Source organism: Grampus griseus (assembly GCF_964374135.1).
Source record: "Grampus griseus genome assembly, chromosome: 13".
Classification (NCBI taxonomy): Eukaryota; Metazoa; Chordata; class Mammalia; order Artiodactyla; family Delphinidae; genus Grampus; species Grampus griseus.
Genome location: NC_139007.1, coordinates 28,254,968 through 28,278,082, shown reverse-complemented (window position 1 = coordinate 28,278,082; position 23,115 = coordinate 28,254,968). Strand labels below are relative to the sequence as shown.

The following is a 23,115-nucleotide window of genomic DNA, read 5'->3' as shown; positions in this document are numbered from 1 at the left end:
TTCAGAAACTGATTCTTTATCATGGGAAAGAGTTCTAAATCTGTAGTGACAAACATACATTTTCACATTAAAAATATTTCCTTTTCAGTTTTGCAAAGAAATGTTAAGAATGTTAACAGTTCAAACAAAAAATCACTTTTTTTCCTGAATTTATTTTTGTGGTTGGAGGGAGGAGCACAAGAAAAAAAGAAAAATCAATGATTGTGTTAAATTTCTATTTTAGTAAAGGGTCTCAAATGAAAATAATAATGTAGTCATTTAGTAACTGGTAGCTAACATGTACTAAACATTTTATTTACATTGCTCCTTAATTTATATTTATCCTTGTGAGAGGGGGCGTCACCATCCTTTTCTCTGAAGATGAGGAAACTGGAAGTCTATTTGTCAAAGGCAAACAGAGTAAACAAGTTGAAATTAGAACTCAGGTTTACTGATATCAATCCTGTGTACTTTTTACTCCTCTCTGATGCTTTGCAGGCCAAAGGTAGAAAAGTTATACCATTTTTAAGACTATTAAGGAGCTTAAAAGGAATATAGATAAATATAATTTATATATTTAATAAGCCCTCATGAATTTATTAACAGTCTGAGATATAAATGGGCTTTTTCTACCTATTTTGTGAGCAAGCTTTATAATGAGGGTGCTGCTAACCAGAAACATGAATTGAACAGTCATTAAAGCAGACCTGGCATGACCTCTGCTTCTAAACACTTCCATAGCAGTTGCTCTGAGGAACTAATCAATTTTAATAGTAACAATTTCTTTCCTCAATAAGTTATCCCGTTGGTATATCCCAAATAGGTCAAATTATGAGGCTTTGCTAGATTTAGTAATGTGTACTGATTGATAAATATACTATACATTTATGCATATAATCCACAGGTATCATTTTTATGGATTTTAATGTTGGACCAATACCCTCAGGTGACTTAAGTGTGAAATATATAATTTCATTTGTAAGATTTCAATTTATAAAAGCAGCTTCCTAAGTTCTAACTTCTATGTTCTGATGGGAATGAAGAAGCAGAAAAACAAATCCAGGAGAGGAAATAAAAAGGAATGATGCATTGAAGGAAAATAACATATGAAACAACACAGTGTTCAGTTTTGGGTATACTGCTTACCTCATTTTTCAAAAGTCATCATGATTCTAATGTGAAAGTACTGTTAAAATTAGTAGGTGAAAGGAAATTTGGCATACCTTTTCAGCTTTTTGGTGCATCAGGTCACTGAACAGTTCTGTACAATCATTTATAAATTTTTCACTGACTACAATAGTATCGCTAAAGACTACAGCTAAAGCCTGTTTGCTGAGTGCCCTCATCACATGTTGAAGCAATATTGCAGCATCTTCCACTGATAAGGAACTGGGTAGCAGAGGCTAGAATTACAAACAAAATGAAATCAAAGTATAAATGCAATATAATACAGATAAACCATTTGTTATATGTTATTCTCTCCCTAAGTGATCTTGTTAAGTCCAATGGTTTCAAAACCCTCTATATGCTGACAACCTCCCAAATTGTATTTCTACTTTATCCTCACTCCGAACTCTGAAATCACATATCCTACTGCTTCCCTAACCTCCCCCCACTCATATACCTAACAGGCATCTCATATTTTAACATGTCCTGTTCAAAATAACGTGGTTTGCGCCTCCTGCCCCCAGACTCCCAGCTCCCATCTTCTCTTCCCCATTGCTCCCCCATCTCAATTAATGGAACCACTCTCCATTCAGTTGATCAGGCCCCAAACCTATAAGTCACACTGAGTTCCTCTCAAAAACTCACAAACATTCCAACTTCAAGTCCTGATAACTTTGCCTCCAAAATACATTTCTTCTTAGCTCTTTCTACTATCTGAAGTTAACATTTTCATTAATACCCCTCCTCCCCCCACCAACCATGAAAGTATCCTTCCTGAAAGCTACATCCTAATTCTTAAAACGGCCATATACTAGTGAAGTATCAGTTGTCACTGGTTTAAAGGAAAATTAAGAAGAAAAAGATAAAACATACTGCAATATCAACCCATGTTCCAGAGCTGATGGCTTCCTCTACTGATGCTTCCACCTGATCCACAAGTTCTTGACCAACACAAGCTGCTTTCAAAAATAAGAGTTGTGTAGTCTTATATCTTTTCTTTATGTAGCTCACAGCATCTGGGATTCCAAGTCTGGACAAAGCATCAAATTCTAGAAATACATCATGAGGTTGGAATAGAATCATCATTCACACCTTTTAGAAACCTCAGAAAAAGTTAAGTTCTACCAAAATCTATTCTTTGTGAATGCACTGTATAATAATAGAGTTTTTTAAGAATAAAACATAGAAGTGTACCATAGCCTATTCCCTGGTTATGTTACCTTCCCAAATTTTTATTACTAAACATATTTGTAGAAAAATTGGTTCAAGTACTTCATTAATTCAGCTTTATCTCTCTCCAATTGAGGGGTCAAAGGGAAACATGAGGACTAAAGAGCAATAAAAGTAGAAATGAGGATAACGGAATGTAATGATTTAAGTAGAGAAACAAAAACTGGAATTTTGATTATAGTTAACTAAAGGAATGGAACTTATTTTTCAAATGTTTCATTAGACAACTGAGGACAAAGCAATCTCTAGTCTAATTTACACTAGTAAAAGATTTAGCATATAAAACAAAAGTAAAAAATTTAAGACTTAAATTTGCAGCCATTAAAGTTATTAAGAGATATCTACCATGCACCCTCTGTCCTCAAATAATAATATTTAAGGAAATTAATTACAACAAAATTCTAATCCAAGTCCTTGGCTGAAGAAACTGAGAAGGCACATTGTAGAAAGTCAAGAAAACATAAGCCAAGCCAGTATTCATTCTAGCACACATTTAAACTGAACACTAATGACTTATTTATAGGTAACTGATCCCTTACATAGTTTGACTTGGGTTATGAAGTTGATCAAACTGAGTTTTATATATAAATGCTACTTGTTTTAATGATTAAATTCAATTAGTCTACTTTATCCAAATGATGGAACCTCAGAAACAAAATTTAGAATAACTTCTATGTTTCTGAAGTACTGGATAACTAATAAAAATGAACACTGTAAAACTGACAGCAATAAAATATTTCTAAGATTACGTAACTAAAAAACCAGGCAACTTCATAAGTTACAAGATATAATAAATATAATTACTTTTTATGAATTAAAAAGAACCTGCAGTATCACATATAGTATCACATTACTAGAAGGCTGGTAACAATCAATACCGACTTCTGGCCTTTCTACATTACAACTGTTCAATAACTATGGAATTAAACTCAGTTAACATGACCCACAAAAACCTACAGTGTGATGACTACTTTTATACTCAAAAAGAACCATTATAGTCTGCTGGCCAACAGTAAAGTACATGTGTACTCCCAGGGCTAGTACAATCTTTCTAAGAAGGTGTTTAATATTAGAAATGAGTTTTAGTTAAAAAGAAAAAAAGTTACCCAGATAGCCATTCTGCCTGAGAAAAGAATCCACCCAAGTATTTTGTGTTCTGGAGTAAATGTCAGGGACAAACACTGCTTTATCTTGTCTCCCACCAACCACAGTGCCTCGTAAGCGTCCACTATTAACAAGTTCCTCAAGAACAGCTTAAAAGAAAAGCAAACAAACAGAAAAAAATCAGAGCAGGTAAAAATCTCAAAAAGTAAAACACTAAAATTTCACAATTTAGTTATTCTTACCCTTTAAAAAAGCAATTTAAAATTTAAATTTCATACTAAATAAAGACATTATATTTTAGACAAAACTTTCCTGCCATTTATGAGAATTCTCAGGTCATAAATTCAGGAAATTTTGGTAACTAGCTAAAGATGCTGAACTGTAATACAAACTAATTAATATTAATGTTGAATTTTTTAGTCTAATTTTGGGAAAAAATGCCAATATTTATCTCATGATTAAAAGTAGACAATTACACACTCTGAGAATAGATAATACACAATCACTAGTGTTACCAAGTTCAATTTCCTCATATTTAGAAAAATCAAGACACCTGGATCCTAGTAGAATCAACAGTGTGAAATAAAGCCATGAAAATCTGTATAAATTAATTACTTTTCCACTGTTTAAATTGAAGGAACACATTTTAATCCTACCCATAACAGAAATATAATGCCATGGTTAAGAGGATGGATATGGACCCAGATAGCCTAAGTCCAAACCTCAACTCTGCCACCTACTAGTGCCTGCCATTAACACCAAATTTATGATTTTTATTTAAACCATAACATTCGACTACACACTTTGTTGTTTTAAATATCAAAATCCCCTAAAAAGAGACAAAGCAGATAGGAGTTATTCCTAAGTGAACCAACAAGAACAGTCAAAAGATGTCTGGCACAAAGAATGATTCAGGAAAGTTAGCTTTTAACAGAAATAAAAATTAGTTTACATATGAATTTCAGAATTCCAATGCTGAGTAAATTAGAGTACATCAGAAAGGTCTAGATTTCACAATTGACTGCAGCACATAATTTTAAATTTTGTGTGATTGTACAACACAAACCCAAGCTAAATTCAGACAAAGTTATCAATTTATCAGTTATTACTTGAAGAACTTTACATTATAATGAAATTTCACCAACTCCGATTATGGAAATTCAGAAATATGTCACATTTTAATTTTAAATTTGTCTTTAAAAATTTAAATTGAACTCCATATTCTAAAAAATATAGTGAACAAAAATTAATTTTTGGTTCTGTATTTAAATTTCTTTTCCATTATTCATTTTAATTTTATATTTGCACAGATACCTGAGTTGAAAGATTGTCGCTGCTTTTAAAAATTACTCCAGCCAAGCTTTAAAAAAAACCTTCGAAATCTCATAAGAGTTTCACAAAAACACAAAATAGTCAATGGACCAAAATTATTTTGAAGATATTACTGTACTGTTTGAATGCTAAGAATTTATTTTTAATGTCTATAAGCCTTTTGTAAAAATTTTTTTAGCCAAACACTACTTTCATAAGAAAATGTAGTAAAAATCTGTAAGAAACAAAGTAAAAATTATTCTTAATCCCAAAATTTTAAATCTCTATATGCATATGCATAACAGAGTATTTTATACACACACAATTTTTTTTTATTCCACTCCCCTTGAGGTACCCAACACTAAATGTTTGGTGGGTATAACAAGACACGTATATGAAAATTGGTATAGAGAAACTTCCCAACCAGAAATATATATTTTTTAATAAATTTATTTATTTTTGGTTGTGTCGGGTCTTTGTTGCTGCACGCGGGGTTTCTCTAGTTGCCACGAGTGGGGGCTGTTCTTCATTGTGGTGTGCAGGCTTCTTTCTCATTGCAGTGGCTTCTCTTGTTGCAGAGCACAGGCCCTAGGCACGTGGGCTCAGTAGTTGTGGCTTGCAGGCTCTAGAGCACAAGCTCAGTAGTTTTAGCGCACGGGGCTCAGTTGCTCTGTGGCACGTGGGATCTTCCCAGACCAGGGATCGAACCCGTGTCCCCTGCATTGGCAGGCAGATTCTCAACCACTGTACCACCAGGAAGCCCCCTAGAAATATTTTAGTTACATAAGTTTTAAGATTAAAAGAGGCAAAAACATTAAAATTAGTTAAGTTTTACATTTAGTCTATTCAACAGCTAATTAAGCGATATATACTTTAAAGCAAACTCACAGTAAAGAAGCTGCTCCTGAAATCCGTATTTTGAAATCAAAGAATTCACTGCTGTAGGCCTTTACGGAAAGGAAAAAAAATTTTAAAAACATTTTACTCATCATAGAGTTACACATACTTATGAATTAAAAAAAAACTAGGATGATTAGTTTATGAAAAACAAATTAATTTAGAAGAAAAAAATGAGGCAAAAATTGCACCACACATCAAGATGGCAGGATAGAAGGACGTGGAGCTCACCTCCTCCCATAAATGTATCAAAAATACATCTACATGTGGAATAATTCTCACAGAATACCTACTGAATGTTGGCAGATCTCATACAACCAAAGTTGCAAGAAAGATCACCATTTAACTGGATAGGAAAAAAAAAAAAAAAAAGGAATTGGGACAGGATCTACGTCCCTGGGAGGTACCTGTGAAAGAGGGAAGGTTCCCTCAAACTGGGAACTCCCTTCACTGACTGGAACATCAGCCAGGCCAGCAAGACAGCTTCAGAGGCTCAGAGGAGAATGCAGCAACCAGCCTGCCACAGGCAGAACAGAGGCTGGCACAGACGGTCCTGACCACCTTGCTGTACTCCCCAGCCAGATGCATGTCTGCTAGTGGGCATGGAGGCTAGGTGCTGAAACTTGGGCTTCAGGGGACAGACCTGGGGAGAGGACTGGGATTCGCTGTGCAGAGACAGCCTGAAGGGGGTGGAGTATGCTTTGGGCTGCAACAGGAGGTGTACACAGGACTGAGCCTGGGTCTGCCATAGAAGCCCCACTGTTAATGGGGTGACCCTCAAGCAAAGGGAGGGGCAAGGCCCCATCAGAGCAGCCTCAATCTCTGCGTGCTCACAGCAGGTGTGTGGCTCTGCCTCTATGATCTCTGGGAGCATGCAAGCCTGGGAGTGCTACCCACACTTGGAGGTGGGGCTGAAATCTGAGCTGTGTCCCAGCAGCTGATCAATCTGCGGATTTATGCTGCTGCTGGTGGCTCTGTAAGCTTAGCACCTGTGGGACATCCAAGCAGATTACTGGCGATCCTGTGGCTGGGGCAAGTCTGGCATTAGCAGCTGCAAGCTTTGTGGGCATGCATACGTGGAGGTGGAGCTGGGGTCTGCGCTGATTCTGTAGCTCCCAGGGCAGGTCCAGGTGTGCGACCATGACAGTTCAGATGCCTGACTTCAGTGGATCTGCGCTGCTGGTTTTGTGAGCACAGCGCCCGAGGGTCACACAGGTCGACTGCCTGCATTCCCATGATTGAGGAGGGGCCGGGGCAGTGCCAACAAGAGCATACTTTGTGAGACTGCACGAGTGACAGGCAACACCACAGATGCCCTCCCGGCAAACAGCTCCTGGGGAGGAACAGGCAGTGGCTTTTCTCCCAGCGGAGCACTCCAGTCTTGCCTATCTCACACTGCAGTAGCTTAGAAATGTATCTGGGGGCTTCTACTCCAACAACTGGTGAGCAGACCCTGTCCCCAACAGGGCTGTGACAACCACAGAGCAAAGAGGATGCCCTGCTCAATATCCATTGCAGGCTCTGGTCACCACAACACCAGTCACACCCCCATCAATGGGATAATGGCCAGCACATACTGAGAAAAGACGTGGCAGGGCCCCACACTAAAAACAGCTCTCACACCAAAAATATTAGATTCATGCAGGGTACACGGGGATGCTCCGACATAAAAACAGCCCTCCAAGACCACAGTAGATAACTGTTTCTCCTAAACTCTTACAGTAAGAGAAATATAAGTAAAATGAAGCAGAGGAGCCAAATGCAATGAAAGATCAAGAGAACTCCCCTGAAAGAACAAAAAATGAAACACCTCTCCAGTCTACTAGACCCTGAGTTCAAAAAGGAGGTAATAAAACTACTGAAGGAATTAAGAAAGGCTATCAATAGAAATGCAGATCACTGTAACAAGGAACTAGTTACTAACTATAGAGAAACCAAGAAAAATTAGAAAACTCATTTGCTGAGATGAAAGCTGAGCTAAAGGCAATAAACAGCAAACTGAATGATGCAGATGAATAAATGATCAGGAAGAAAGAATAATGGAAATTGCCCAATAAGAAAAGCAGACAGAAAGACAAATGAAAAAAAATGAAAGCAATATATAAGACCTATGGGATAATATAAAGTGTGCCAATCTACACATCATAGGGATCCCAGAAGAAGAAAGAGAAAAGGGGATCAAAAATGTACTGGAAGAAATTATGGCTGAAAACTTCCAAACCTAAGGAAGGAAACAGATATCCAGGTATGGGAAGCAGAGAAGGTCCCAAAAGGATGAACCCAAACAAACCCACAACAGGACATATTATAATTAAAATGACAAAAGTTAAAAGATAAAGAGAGGTTTCTAGGCAGCAAGAGAAAACAAAAGAATTAGTTACAAAGGGAACCTACTTAAGCCTATCAGCTGATTTCTCTACAAAAACGTTTCAGGCCAGAAGGGAGTGACAAGATATATTCAATGTCCTGAAAGGGAAAAACCTACGACTTAGGAAACTCTACCTAGCAAGATTATCATTTAGGAGAGAGAAAGAATGTCTCCGACAAGCAAAAACTGAAAGAATAAAGCAACACTAAATCTATCCTAAAAGAAATATTGAAAGGTCTTCTCTCAATAGAAAAGAAGCAAGAATCTGTAGGAAAGAAAAAGAATATCACAACTGGAAAGTAAATCACTTAAATAAGCCAGTACACAGATTTTAAAAAAATTATTGTGAAAGCGATATTAACTACAATGAACAGCAAAAGGATAAACATGAAGGTGCAAAAGAGGACATCGAAATCAAAAAATATGGGGGAGAAAAGTAAGAAAATACAGATTTTTTTTTTTTTTAGAATGTGTTTGAGCCTATATGACTACCAGTTTGTAGCAAGTAGATACAGGAATGGGTTAACATACTTGAAAAACAGCGTAATCACAAATCAAAAACATACAATAGATTCACAAAAAACAAAAAGAAGAGAACAAAAGCATAATACAAAAGAAAACCATCAAACCGCAATAGGAAAGACAAAAAGAAAAAGAAGGGAACAAATAAATACAAAATCAACTGGAAAACAAGGTTTAAAATGGCAACAAATACATATCTATCAATAATTACCTTAAATGTCAATAGACTAAATGCTCCAATCAAAAGTCAAGGAGTGGCAGATTGGATAAAAAAACAAGAGCCTACAACATGCTGTCTACAAAAGACCCACTTTAGGGCAAGTGACACACATAGATTGAAAGTGAAGGGATAGAAAAAGATGTATCATGCAAATGGAAGTGACAAGAAGGCGGGGGTAGCAATACTCATATCAGAGAAAACAGACTTTGAAACAAAGACCATAAAAAAAGATAAACAAGGGCACTGAATAATGATAAAAGGATCAATACAAGGAGAAGATATTATACTCTTTAACATATATGCACCCAATATAGGAGCATCTGAATACATAAAACAAATACTAATAGTAGGAGACTTTAACACCAGACTCACATCAATGGATAGATCTTCCAGACAGAAAATCAATAATGCAACAGAGATCCTAAATGACACATTAGAATAGACTTAATTGATATTTTCAGGGCATTACATCCAATAAAACCAGAATACACATTGTTTTCAAGTGCACATGGAACATTCTCTAGGACTGACCACATACAAGGACACAAAACACACCTCAACAAATTGAAGAGGATAGAAATTATTTCAAGTATCTTTTCCGACCACAACAGCATGAAACTAGAAATCAACCACAGAAAGAAAAACAAGAAAAAAAACGATTACATGGAGACTAAACAACTGCTACTAAAAAAACAACGGGTCAAGATGAAATCAAAGAGGAAATTTAAAAATACCTTGAGACAACTGACAATGAAAACACAACCATACAAAATCTATGGCATGCAGCAAAAGCAGTCCTTAGAGGGAAGTTCACAGCAATACAGGCCTTCCTCAAAAAATAAGAAAAATCTCAAATAAACAACCTAACCTACCACTTAAAAGAATTAAAAGAAAAAAACAAAACCTAAAGTCAGAAAAAGAAAGGAAATAATGAAGATCAGAGAGGGAATAAATAAAAGAGATTTAAAAAAACAGAAACAAACAACCCAATCAAAAAGCAGGTAGAAGATCTAAACAGATACTTCTCCAAAGACATACAGATGGCCAATACAGATAAAAAAACGCTCAACAATGCCAATTATTAGAAAAATGCAAATCAAAATTACCATGAGGTATCACCTGACACCAGTCAGAATGACCATCATCAAAAACGTCTACCAACAATGCTGAAGAGGGTATGGAGAAAAAGGAACCCTTACACTGTTGGTGAGAATGTAAATCTGTACAGGCACTATGGAGAACAATATGGAGGTTCCTTAAAAAAACTAAAACTAGAGCTACCATATGATCCTGTAATCCCACTCCTGGGCATATAACTGGACAAAACTATAATTCAAAAAGATACATGCATCCCAATGTTCACTGCAGCACTATTTACAATACACAAGACATGGAAGCCACCTAAATGTCCATTGATAGATGAATGGATAAAGAAGATGTGACAGATATACATACACACCCACACACATGCAATGGGATATTACTCAGCCATAAGAAAAATGAAATAATGCCATTTGCAGCAACATGGATGGAACTAGAGATTATCATACTAAGTGAAATAAGCCAAAAAAGACAAATATCATACGATATTGCTTATATGTTGAATTAAAAAAAAAAAATGATACAAATAAACTTATTTACAAAACAGAAATAGACCCACAGGCATAGAAAACAAACTTATAGTCACCAAAGGGGAAAGGTAGGAGGGAGGGATAAATGAGGAACTTGGAATTAACATATACATACTACTATACATAAAATATCAATAGATAAACAATAAGGACGTACTGTATACCAGAGGGAACTATACTCAATATTTTGTAATAATCTATAAGGGAAAAGAATCTGAAAAAGAATATATATACACACACATATACTATACATACATGTAACTGAATCACTTTGCTGTACACCTGAAACACACCACTGTAAATCTATACTGCAATTAAAAAAAAAAAGAAATCAATAAAATCAAGAGCTGGTTCTTTCAAAGGGTAAACAAAACCTACAGACCTCTGGCCAGGCTCACCAAGAAGAAAAGAGAGAACTAAATAAAATAAGAAATGAAAGAGGAGAAATAACAACTGATACCACAGAAATACAAAAACCATAAGAGAATACTATGAACAATTATATGCCATCAAATTGGACAACCCAGAAGAAATGGACAAGTTTCTAGAAACATACAGTCCTCCAAAACGGAATTAAGAAACAAATTAATTTGAACAGAATGATCACTAGAAGTGAAACAGAATCTGTAATAAAAAAAACTCCCTGCAAACAGAAGTCCAGGACGGGATGGCTACACTGGGGAATTAATTCTACCAACCATACAAAGAACTTATACCGATCCTTTTCAAACTCTTCCAAAAGACTGAAGAGAAGGGAACACTCCCAAAGACATTCTATGAAGTCACCATCATCCCGATACCAAAACCAAACAAAAATACCACCAAAAAAGAAAATTACCAGTATCTCTGACAAATGTAGATGCAGAAAATCTCAACAAAACATTAGCAAACCGAATCCGATAACACATAAAAAAGATCATACACCACGACCAATTGGGATTCATCCCAAGTTCACAAGGATAGTTCAACATAGCAAATCAATGGGATACACCACATAAACAAAAGAACAGACAAAAACCACATGATCATCTCGATAGCTGCAGAAAAAGCATTTGACAAAATTCAACATCCACTCATGATAACAACTCTTACCAAAGTGGGTACAGAGGGAACATATCTCAACATAATAAAAGCTATTTATGACAAACCCACAGCCAACATAATACTCAACGGTGAAAAGCTGAACGCATTCCCGCTGAAATTTACTACAAGGATGCCCACTGTCACCACTTCTGTTCAACACAGTATCAGAAGTCCTAGCCACAGCAATCAGACAATAAAAAAGCAATAAAAAGTACACAAATTGGAAGGGAAGAGGTAAAATGATCATTATAAGCAGATGACATAATACCATATACAGAAAATCCTAAGGACGCCACACAAAAACTAGAACTGATAAATGAATTCAGCAAGGTAGCAGGATACAAGATTATCATACAGAAATCTGTTGCATTTCTTTATACTAACAATGAAATATCAGAAAGGCAAAGTAAAAAAAAAATCCCTTTAAAAACTGCATCAAAAAAAGATATACTTAGAAAAAAAAAAAAAAAAAGATATACTTAGGAATAAACCTCATCAAGGAGGTGAGAGACTTATATGCTAAGAACTACAAAACATTAACAAAGGAAACTGAAGATGATTCAAAGAAATGGAAAGATATCTCATGCTTTTGGATTGGAAGAATTAATATTGTTAAAATACTAATACTACCCAAAGCAATCTACAGATTTAATGGAATCCCTATCAAATTACCCATGACATTTTCCACAGAACTAGAACAAATAATCCTAAAATTTATATGGAACTATAAAAGACCCAGAATTGCCAAAGCGATCCTGAGGAAAAAGAACAAAGCAGGAGGCATAACCCTCCTTGACTTCAGACAATACTACAAAGCTACAGTAATCAAAACAGCATGGTATTGGCATAAAAACAGACACATGGATCAATGCAACAGAAAAGACAGCCCAGGAAATTCCCTGGTGGTCCAGTGGTTAGGACTCTGTGCTTTCACTGACAAGGGCACAGGTTCAATCCTCAGTCAGGGAACTAACATCCCGCAAGCCACACGGCCAAAAACAACAATAACAGAAGACAAACAGAGCCCAGAAATAAACCCACACACCCCTATGGTCAATTAATCTTCGACAAAGGAGGCAAGAATATACAATGGGGAAAAGACAGTCTCTTCAGCAAGTGGGCTGGGAAAGCTGGGCAGCCACATGTAAATCAATGAAGGTAGAACACTCCCTCATACCATACACAAAAATAAACTCAAAAATGGCTTAAAGACTTAAATATAAGACATGACACCATAAAACACCTAGAAGAGAACATTGGCAAAACATTATCTGACATAAATTGTAGCAATGTTTTCTTAGATCAGCCTCCCAAGGTAACAGAAATAAAAGCAAAAATAACCAAATGGGACCAAATCAAACTGATAAGCTTTGGCACAGCAAAGGAAACCATAAACAAAATGAAAAGACAACCTACGTACTGGGAGAAAATGTCTGCAAGCAATGTGACCAACGAGGAGTTATTTCCAAAATATACAGTTTATATAGCTCAATTTAAAAAAAAACAAAAAACACCAAACAACCCAATCAAAAATGGACAGAAGACCTAAACAGACATTTCTCCAAAGACGACATAAAGATGGCCAATAGGCACACGAAAAGATGGTCAACATCACTAATTATTAGAGAAATGCAAATCAAAACTACAATGAGGTATCACCTCACATGGGTCAGAATAGCCATCATCAAAAAGTCTACAAATAATAAATGCTGGAAAGGGTGTGGAGAAAAGGGAACCCTCCTACACTGTTGGTGGGAATGTAAACTGGTGCAGCCACTGTGGAAAACAGTATGGAGGTTCCTTAAAAAACTAAAAATAGAGCTACCTTTTGATCCAGCAATCTCACTCCTGGGCATATATCCAGAAAAGACAAAAACTCTAATTTTAAAAGATACACACACCCCAATGTTCATAGCAGCACTATTAATAATAGCCAAGATGTGAAAGCAATCTAAGTGTCCATCAACAGATGAATGGATAAAGATGTGATATATATATATACACACACACACAATAGAATATTACTCAGCCATAAAAAAGAGTCAAATGTTGCCATTTGCAGCAACATGGATGGACCTAGAGATTATCATACAAAGTGAAGTCAGAGAAAGACAAATGCCATACGACATCACTTACATATGGAATCTAAACTATGATACAAATGATCTTATTTACAAAACAGAAAGACTCAGACATAGAAAACTTATGGTTATCAAAGGGGAAAAGGGGTGGGGGAGGGATAAATCAGAAGTTTGGGATTAGCAGATACAAACTACTATATATAAAATAGATAAACAAGAAGGTCCTACTGTATAGTACAGGGAACTATATTCAGTATCCTGTAATAAAGTATAATGGAAAAGAACATGAAGAAAAATATATATACACATATATATGTATAACTGAATTGCTTGCTGAACACCAGAAATCAACACAACACTGTAAATCAACTAAAAAAAAAAAAAAAACTGCACCAAATTTTACATCCTTAAGCAGAATTATGCTATTGAAATACCAGGTAATTGATCTGTCTTCCCATTCTGTGATCAATTTGCTTTCCCACCAAAATTTCACCTCAAATTTGGTGACTCTTGACTATCTGTCTTGCCCTTTATTGTATGTTAATTTCTTGTTCATTCTATTTTTTCTGTCTGTGAGGCTCCCCTCACCTGGGAAGTCAGTGAATGTTATATGATTCCATTTCTGAAAAATGAGATCACGAACATACTGAAAGGAAACTGAATGCTGTATTCCAGTTAGGGTGTATGACTGGGAGAAATCCACTTTAATTTCTCTTTTGCTTATCAGTCTTTTCTATAATGATTATACATTTCTTTGTTTGTTTTGTTTTTGCGGTACGCAGGCCTCTCACTGTTGTGGCCTCTCCTGTTGCGGAGCACAGGCTCTGGACACGCAGGCTCAGCCGCTCCACGGCATGTGGGATCTTCCTGGACCAGGGCACGAACCCATGTCCCCTGCATTGGCAGGTGGACTCTCAACCACTGTGCCACCAGGGAAGCCCCATTTCTTTTTTTTTTGAACAGCTTTAATGAGATATACAAAATTTACATATAAATCTAACCAATTCTAAGTATACAATTCAACAATCTCAATAAATTAATAGAACTGAGCAACCAACACCACAATCCAGTTTTAGAAGCTTTCCATCACCCAAAAAGTTCCTTCCCAGATATTTGCAGTTAATTCCTGTTGCCACCCGTAGACCTAGGGAACCACTGATCTGCTTTCTGCCTCTACAAATGTGCTTTTCTAGAGATTTCTTATAAATGGAATCAGTATGTGGTCTCTTGTGTCCAGCTTCTTTTACTTAGCATGTCTTTGAGGTTCATGCATAATAAAGCACAGATCAGTATTCACTCCTTTTTGTTGCTGAATAGCATACTGGTGTATGGATATACCATATTTTGTTGTTTGTATCCATTTGTCAGTTGATGGACACCTGGATTATTTCCAGTTTGGGGCTATTATGAATAATGCTGCTATGAAGATTTGTTTCATGCCTTTGTGCAGAGATATGTTTTCATTTCTTTTGGATAGATCCCTGTGAATGCTTTTCTTTTATAATAATTACAATTTATTTTAAGTAAAGGAAACTATTGAAGAAAAAGGTCTAGACTTTCTTCTGACTCCAATTTTTTCATCCCTATTCATTTTAAGCCAATTATACCAGTTCTCTGGTTTAGGTTTAGTCTGTGTTTTTATTCTTACACATATAACTAAAAGACTTTTAAGTTATTCTAACTACTTGATTCTCTCTTGTTGATTATTTGAAATGTTATAAATTTTCCCTATGACAAACCTGGGAGAGCAGAAACAGTTGTCTAAATATGAATTAATACTTAAAACCGCTGTGTTTGGGGATTTTTGACTAAACTATTATTTTTACCGAATTCCTATATAGATCAATTTGGTTTGTATTAAATTATTTTACCTAAAATTTTCAGTTGAATTATCTAGAACCCCCCCCCCCAACCCCGGACCAATTAGGTCCAATTACGTGAAGTTTGCTCTCCTGTTTATCTTATTACAACCTTCTCATGTTTTTTGTTTTCTGTTCCTTTCTACCTGAACACATTCCTACAAAAATGCAGAGGGCATCTTGAAGAACTTTATCTTAAAACTGCTGGGTGCATAACTTACTGTGGGTGTTCAATAAAAGTTTAATTGGATTGCACAAAATTTCTAGCTTTTTTTGTACAATGAAACTTAGCTGCTGAATTATTTCAATCTGGAATACAATGTAGCTTAGTATTCTTCTCACTAACTACTTCCTGCTCTTCTTTCTGGCTACCTATAGTAACAATAAACATAAACCCTTTTCAATCAGAGATGCAGGTCTTCTCTCTGAAGTTAGACCAGAAAACTGAGTTGGTTCCTTGTATTTAAGAGGCAAATATGAAGATACATTACCTTAAATGGAACTATCTAGAAGCCACACAGCCTAGCAACATCTTTTGTGGCTCAAAATTTGTTTTTGCTCTCATGGTTTGATAATACCTCCATACAGAGAAACTCAGGGCTACTATGAGTCAGGAAAATATTATTTGCTGAACCAGATGATAACTACACTCACCACAAAAACTAGTCAAAGAAAAAGGATAAATATTTGTTAATAGGAAAAATACACTTTTAGGTTTTTTTTTTGTTTTTTTGACTAAGTGATAAATGTTCAGGGTACAAAAAAGTTACAAAACGGAGTCCCCCTCCATTCCTATCACTCAGCTACTCAGTTCCTCTCCTGGAAAAAACTACTGTTCTTGTGTTAGAAGGGTGATCTGGTGGAATCTGTCAGAGCCTATGTAAAGCAGACATCCACATAGGGAAGAGAGCTGTAGCAGCAAATGGGAGATCAGTCACATAAAGGGGAATTAATCAAATAAGTAAATACATTAAGGATAATGGGAGCTAGGTTTCTCATGGACAGAGAAGGGAGTTACAATTATGGAAAAGGAGAAAACTAGAACAAGACTTAGAGTGTTGGAGGTATCAGTGTGAACTCATGGTTCCTGATACACAAAAATACAAAAATATAGATATATAGGGGGGTGTATACAATTGTGTAACGTGTATACCTTAGCTTGTCTGCTGAGAGGGCTTGGGAGTAGGAACAACCAAACAGCAATAAACAATCTAGTGTCCAGATCTTGGTTTCTAAATACTATACTCTACTAAAAGGAACCAGGGCTCGTTGGAGAAATGGCTGATTCCAAGGTTGGAACAGGTAAAGTATGAACTGAGCCTGGAACTTCTTGTTGCGCCAGAAAGAAGTGTTGGAAGAATGATGGGGACACGTCAAAAGGACACAGAAGCCAGCTTGAAAGGCCTTCCACTAGCTAAATCAGAGCCAATTTGAAAATCTAAATAATGGTAACAATAGATTATAATCCAATGAATAATATAGAAAACCATAAGTCCACAGTGATTTAATAAATGAATAAACTGAAAATTTGATGAAAAACAGGGTAACTCACATGATCTCAAACTGCCCTCCCCATAAATACTTAATTATAAAGGGAAACAAGAATCTTTATGAGAAGTCTAGCAGATATCTCCTTATTAAGAAGTCACAGTGCACCTCATCAGTAACTGGAAAAATCTAAATTGTATGCCACCTGATAGGGTTCAATGACAAGAACATATAATCACTTTTGTGATATTCCTGCCAAAGATGCATAACCTGAATATAAATATGACAAAGTAGCAGAAAGAAAAGATTTAATATTCTATGAAATAACTGGCCTGTGATCTTCAAGTGTCAAGGTCATGAAAGTAAGGTAAGTGTTCCAGTGACTAAGGAGACATGACATGACAATTAAAGGCACTATGTGATTCTGAACTGGATCCTTTTTGTATAAAGAATATTATTGGAACAACTGGTAAAACATGAATGGGATCCAAGGACTGGATGGTAGTAATGGATCACGGTCAATTTTCTGATTTTGATGTTTGTATTGTAGTTCTATAGGATGTTGCCCTTGTTTGTAGGAAATACAGACTAAAGTGTGATTATGGGACATCATGTCAGCCACTTTCTCTCAAATGTGACAGAATTAAACAAAAAGGTTCTCTAGCAACTTTTCTGTAAGTGTGAGATAAAAAAAGGAAAAAAGAGAGAAAGAAAACTGTTGCATTAGATTGCAAGCTCTCTCTTCTATCCTTTTAGTCTTTTGTTCCACCAGGGCCCTGAATGTATTAGGTGTTCAATGAGTGCTTTTGATTTGTTGAATGACAAAAAGAAATCACTGTGGCTGCCACGAAAAAATGTCCTGAAAAGTAATAAGAGTAGAGGAAGGGGGACTTGTTAGAAAGCTCCTGAAACAGTCTAGGTAAAAAATGGACTGAAGTGGTAAGAATGGTGATGTCAGAGAAGTAAAGATTACATAAATATTTAAAATATAAATTCAAAAGATGTTGTGTTATGGAAAGGGAGGTAAGAGAAAGGATGGCATAAAGAAGGACTCCCAGTTTTCTGGCAAAACCAACCTGATGATGATATTTACTGGTAATGGAAACACCAGTGGAAGAATAAATTCAGAAGAGGTGGAAAGTGGGACAGTAGTGAGTTATTTTAAATATGCTGAATTTGAGGCACTTATAATAAAACACTTCAACAGAGATGCTGTACAGATAGTATGAGTCTGAAACTTAGAAGAAAGGTAAAAGCACCTAGGCAGACAGTACAGGACTGAGAAGAAAAGATGGCCTGAAACAAAACTTTCAAGGCTCGTGAAAGGAGGAAGAGCCAGAAAAGGTACAGCCTAATAAGGTACAGCCAAAAGAGGTAAAAAGAAACCAGGAAAGTATAGTGTTAAGAAAAAAAAAAAAAAGAGAGATGAGAACATTTCAAGAAGGAAGCCGTAATTGGGGTTAAATGGTGCTATAAAGTAAAACAAGCCAGGTGGGTGAGTTGAGAAGTGAATAAAGGTAAGAAAACTGAGATAGTAACTGTAGACATCAATTCGAGAAGGTTCACTTTAAGGAAAGGAATAAACAAGATGGTAAAGGGAGTGGATGGGGTTGAGAGAGGTTTGATTGTTTTAAAATGGAGAAATCTGGACATTTAAATGCTGGTGGGACCCAAAAACCACTGAGATAAACTAAATGACACAGGAGAAAAGAGAGAATTGAGAATGTAGTTTTTCTTAATTCCACACTGGAGTTTGTTACACAGGGCCCAAACATTAAGTTCAAGTGATTTTGAAAGTAAAATTGTTATTCATTAGAATTCTAGAATGTTATTTAGTAAAAAAAAATAGTTCTAAAGTCATCCAGCCCCGTCTGCGGCCCAAAGAAGTTAGGTGACTGACTGACTTATCTACTCAAGGTCACAAGGTTACTATGTGATAGGGATATGACCCAAGGACTTCTGACTGCATACTCTTTCCATGATCCCAGTGTGACTTTATATATGATCTGGGTGTTCTGCAGAAGTACATCTGGGGTCATAAGGATGGTGAAGGTAGGCAAGTAAAGGAGATGTGCGTTGGAGAGAGTGTGGCCACATTCTAGGGCTCTGGAATCCCCATTCCTATTTCACAGAAGCTGCCCTCTGTCTATTTAATAAACTAGGGGCCTGAATGAGATTCTGCTTTAAAAAAAAAAAGCAAACAATAATCAAACAAATGTAAAAATATACATAATTTAAAATATGCTTACCGGGTAATAGCACTGAACAACCCACGGATGCGTGCTTTATGTCTAGCTACAAAAGCTTCAGTAAATATTACTCCTCTGTTATCAAGATCAATGTGTCCGTTAATAATTCTACCTAGTCGCTGAGTTAGCGCCTGAGGGTAAAGATGGATGAAAATTCTTATTAATTTGAAAGAAAATTACACATTTACATTTGTACAGTCTTACTAGCATCATGTTGCATGCTGATGCTGTATTAATCATATGACTGAATAATTTCAGCAAGCATGAATTAACAAGATATATAAGGTAAAATGAAGACTTAGGATCTAGGAAACTTCATAATCTTATGGCAGAGACAAGAATCGAATAAATCAAATAGTTGAATGTTAAAAGGCTCAGCTACATGCTAAAATAAGGCCTATTTCTATGGTAAAATAAAACAGATTGATTAACCAATTTTCTAGATACAGGCAGTCTGACACATAGACAGCCAAGACATATACATGGGTCTTGGAGAGGATCCTATATGGAGCTTCTAACACTAACAGAGAGAAATAAATGTTATTCCAAGATTCTGCGACCTAGGGAAACATAAGACCTGAAAAGTTATCTTCTGTGATGCAAATATTAACAAACTGTGTCCAGAAATCTATACTGACAGACAACCTGATTTCTTGGTAATCTCAAGAGAGTATTTTTCCACAGCTACACTATGACTGGGATCAGGTACATATAAAATAAGCCTGGACATATTTGCCTTCCCAGGACAAGTTAAATCTACTCAAGTCAGCTGGCTGACACTTTTATGGTACAGAAAAATGCTTTCCAAACAACTTCTTAATGAGCTTTTAGAATACTGCCTGTGATTCTGAGAAAAATTAAAACTGGAAACTATTAAGAAACTATATATATTTCTAAAATGTATCAGTAGCACAATTTTATAAGAAATCATTTGAATCTGTTCTGATACTTTTATTTAAGGGTCTAAAATTTTTTTTTTTTACCTTCTGTGATTTACATATATTTGCCGATTTTATCTTCTGTGATTTACATACATTTGTTCAGGAGCTTAGGCTCCTAAAATGCTTTGTAAAACAGATCTATGCCCTAAATGGTATTTTAGATGCAATTAGAAGAAATCACTCAGCTAAAATGAGTGAGTAAATCTGTTGTATTATAAATTAATCTCATGCAATTATGGTTTGTTAAGTTAAAGTATACCTAAAAAGAGATTTGGCTTTTCCCTTATTTGTTGCAGTAAATACAAAACAAAACCATCATTTATTGAGTACTTCCACTGTGCCAGCCATTTCAGTAGATATATCATGAATATAGCCTCACTGAGATCTATGAAAGAGACAATTATTCCCATTTTCAGATATGTAACTGGAAGCACAAAAGACGTGAAATAATTTTCCTGACACTGAATAACTAAGCAGTGGCATAGCCAGAATTCAAATCAAGGTCTGTTTAACTCCAAAGCCCATGCACTTTCCACTGTACCAAATGGACTTCTATAATTCTAAAATGTCAAACCATTTTAAGAAAAAAGAAACAGGGAACTAGCCTCTATTTTCAGGTAGCATTGTTATTACACTATAAATCAAGATATCTGATTTGAGTATTGACACAAGTACCAAAAATGAAGAGAATATAAGTGATTCCTTGGTTCTTCTTCCTGTCACACTGACAGTTTAGAGGAAAAAAGGTGACATCAAAATATGTTGGTACTACTTACATTTTGGGCAAGAAAATTCTTTGTTGGGAAGGGATGTTCTGTGCACTGCAGGATGTTTAGCATCAGCCTTGACCTTTACCACACAAGATGCCAGTAGCACCCCTTCTAAATTATAGTCTTCATCAGTTATTTCTTAAAATATTTCTTAAAATATAACTAGGCAATCAGAACTGATGATACCCTGGTTAAAGTTTCTGTACAGTTGTTATCAGAACATTAAATAAACCTATATGCTTATGGTATACCTCCTACTGCATCAAAGCAGGCCTAGAACTTAAGTCTACTTTAGTTTAGGGTGTCTCTGGGTTCAGGAAGATTACAATCACGTCTAAACAATCTCATCAGAGTCATTAATGTTTAAGTATTCCCCAAATATATTGTTAGAACATCAGTAGTCAAACACTCGCAAAAAATCAATTAATGGTAAGAAGGTATAGTTTCTTCCCTCCCATTAAAATTCTTTTATTTATCTGAAAAGACATATTATTGTATTAAGAAAAAAATACCTGTGTCAGAAAGTTTCCGGGAAGATCATAGGTTTTACACAGTTCGGATATGGTTACCTGACCACTTTCCTGTAATTTATCATTTACCTCTTCTGCTAACCGATCCAAATAGTTCCTAATAGTTTAAAAAAAAAAAGGAAAAACCCAATTAGGAATAATAATTTTCCTCTATCTATTATGTCTAATTCCTGTTGCAATAAGGTATGCCTCAAAAGTAATGAATATGTTTAGGTAAACACCATTCATTACTCATATTCTGAAAATTTTCTTATCAATTTAACTAAATGTAAGGTTAATCAAATAATAAATGCTGAAATTGTTTTCAACAATTAAAATTCTGCAATCATTTTCATTAATATTTTTGGAACAATTCTGCTTTCAGAGTTAAACTCATACAGGAAAGATGATAAAAAATTATGTTTTGTGTCGCTCTAAAACAACAGAAAAAAATAAAAGTTATATTATTTCCAAGTACTCCACACAAGTAAGCACTTACTTTTTAAGTACAATGATCCTTACAATGAAAATCAGCACTAAGAGTTCTAAACAAAATGCTGAAGTGGTCACAACTGTTCTAAATTTAAGTATAAATTTACTTACAAAAAAAGAAAACAAAAAAGTGTCCTTAAATATCGTACATACTCATCTATCAGTTGTCCCAACACTAGCTGAACATGTCTTTCTGATTTAACAATGTCACCAATTCTATTTTCAATATGAGTCAGATCCACATTAATCGCCTGGAAAATAAGTACAAATTCTATTAGTGATAAGTTCATACTGTTTAAGTTTGAAATTACATATTTAGAACTTTAAAAAAAAACTTACTTATCCTTAGGTGAATTTCAAATTGATATGAAATATTATAACAAGTCTCAAATAAAAAATTAGAGGCTTGTTGCTTATTTACTTTGATTTCTGAACAAGTACATTTTCACTTGCTAAGAAAGTTCGTATTAAGAAGTTACACCATTTCAGGGGTCTTTTCTCCTCCAGAGTCCCTCCTGGAGCCTGGGGAGTCTGGTGGGGCACAACAGGCAAGTCCCAACCTGCCAGAGATCACACAGTGAGTTGGTGAGTCTGCGACCCAAACCACCCGTTGCCTCGGAGCAGTCGCCAGACTGCCGCCCCACAGGCAGCCACTTGGCCCAAGGATCAACCCAGCCCTGGCTCTCTCGCTCAGGAGAGGCTCTGCAGGCCAGAATTCAGGGGATCAAGTTGGCCCATGCATCTCAGCTCCTGCTGTGGTTCTCAGGCTTGCTAAGACGTCAGCCAAACCTGCTGTTGGCTTCGTGAACAAGGCTTCTCGGCAGATCCTGGCTGGTGGTTCTGAGCTGGGAGGTAGGTGTAGATGGGCCCCTGGGCTGAACAGTTAAAGTTTGTCAGGCAGAGTAAATTGGAGCTTTGTGTTCCCTAGACACTTCAAGGACAAAGCTAATGGCAGGAGCTGAGCTCTGCCAGAATAGAGATAAGATGACCACATCTATCACTCCTGAGGTCAAGGAGACCTCCCTGACTGCACATGTGCAGAAAGACTCCTCGGGGGTCAAAAAGGGAGGCGCGCTACCCCATAATAGGTGCTGTCAATGTCCCATAGGCTGCTGCGCTGGAATCCATCTTGGCAAAAAGATGCACCTGCATATGGAGAAGCACCCTGGGTCAGGTCAGAGGTTGGAAACGAAGCAAGATGACTGGCCAGAGAA

The 23,115-nt window shown here is 36.1% G+C and overlaps 1 protein-coding gene across 2 annotated transcripts in view; it reads right to left on the bottom strand.

Moving 5' to 3' along the window:
• UFL1 (UFM1 specific ligase 1) overlaps positions 1–23,115 on the bottom strand; it is a 51,710-nt gene that overhangs the window by 14,986 nt on the left and 13,609 nt on the right. For both annotated transcript variants that reach the window (XR_014297639.1, XM_082669196.1), the window contains exons 4-10: positions 22,055–22,152; positions 21,413–21,527; positions 19,190–19,320; positions 5,680–5,738; positions 3,483–3,629; positions 2,020–2,195; positions 1,203–1,382 (exon numbers count right to left, since the gene is read on the bottom strand). Coding sequence is in view for 1 of the 2 variants with exons in the window: in XM_082669196.1 (XP_082525322.1) it covers positions 1,203–1,382; positions 2,020–2,195; positions 3,483–3,629; positions 5,680–5,738; positions 19,190–19,320; positions 21,413–21,527; positions 22,055–22,152 (906 nt within the window). In the remaining variant the exon portion in view is untranslated. The remainder of the gene's footprint in view (positions 1–1,202; positions 1,383–2,019; positions 2,196–3,482; positions 3,630–5,679; positions 5,739–19,189; positions 19,321–21,412; positions 21,528–22,054; positions 22,153–23,115) is intronic.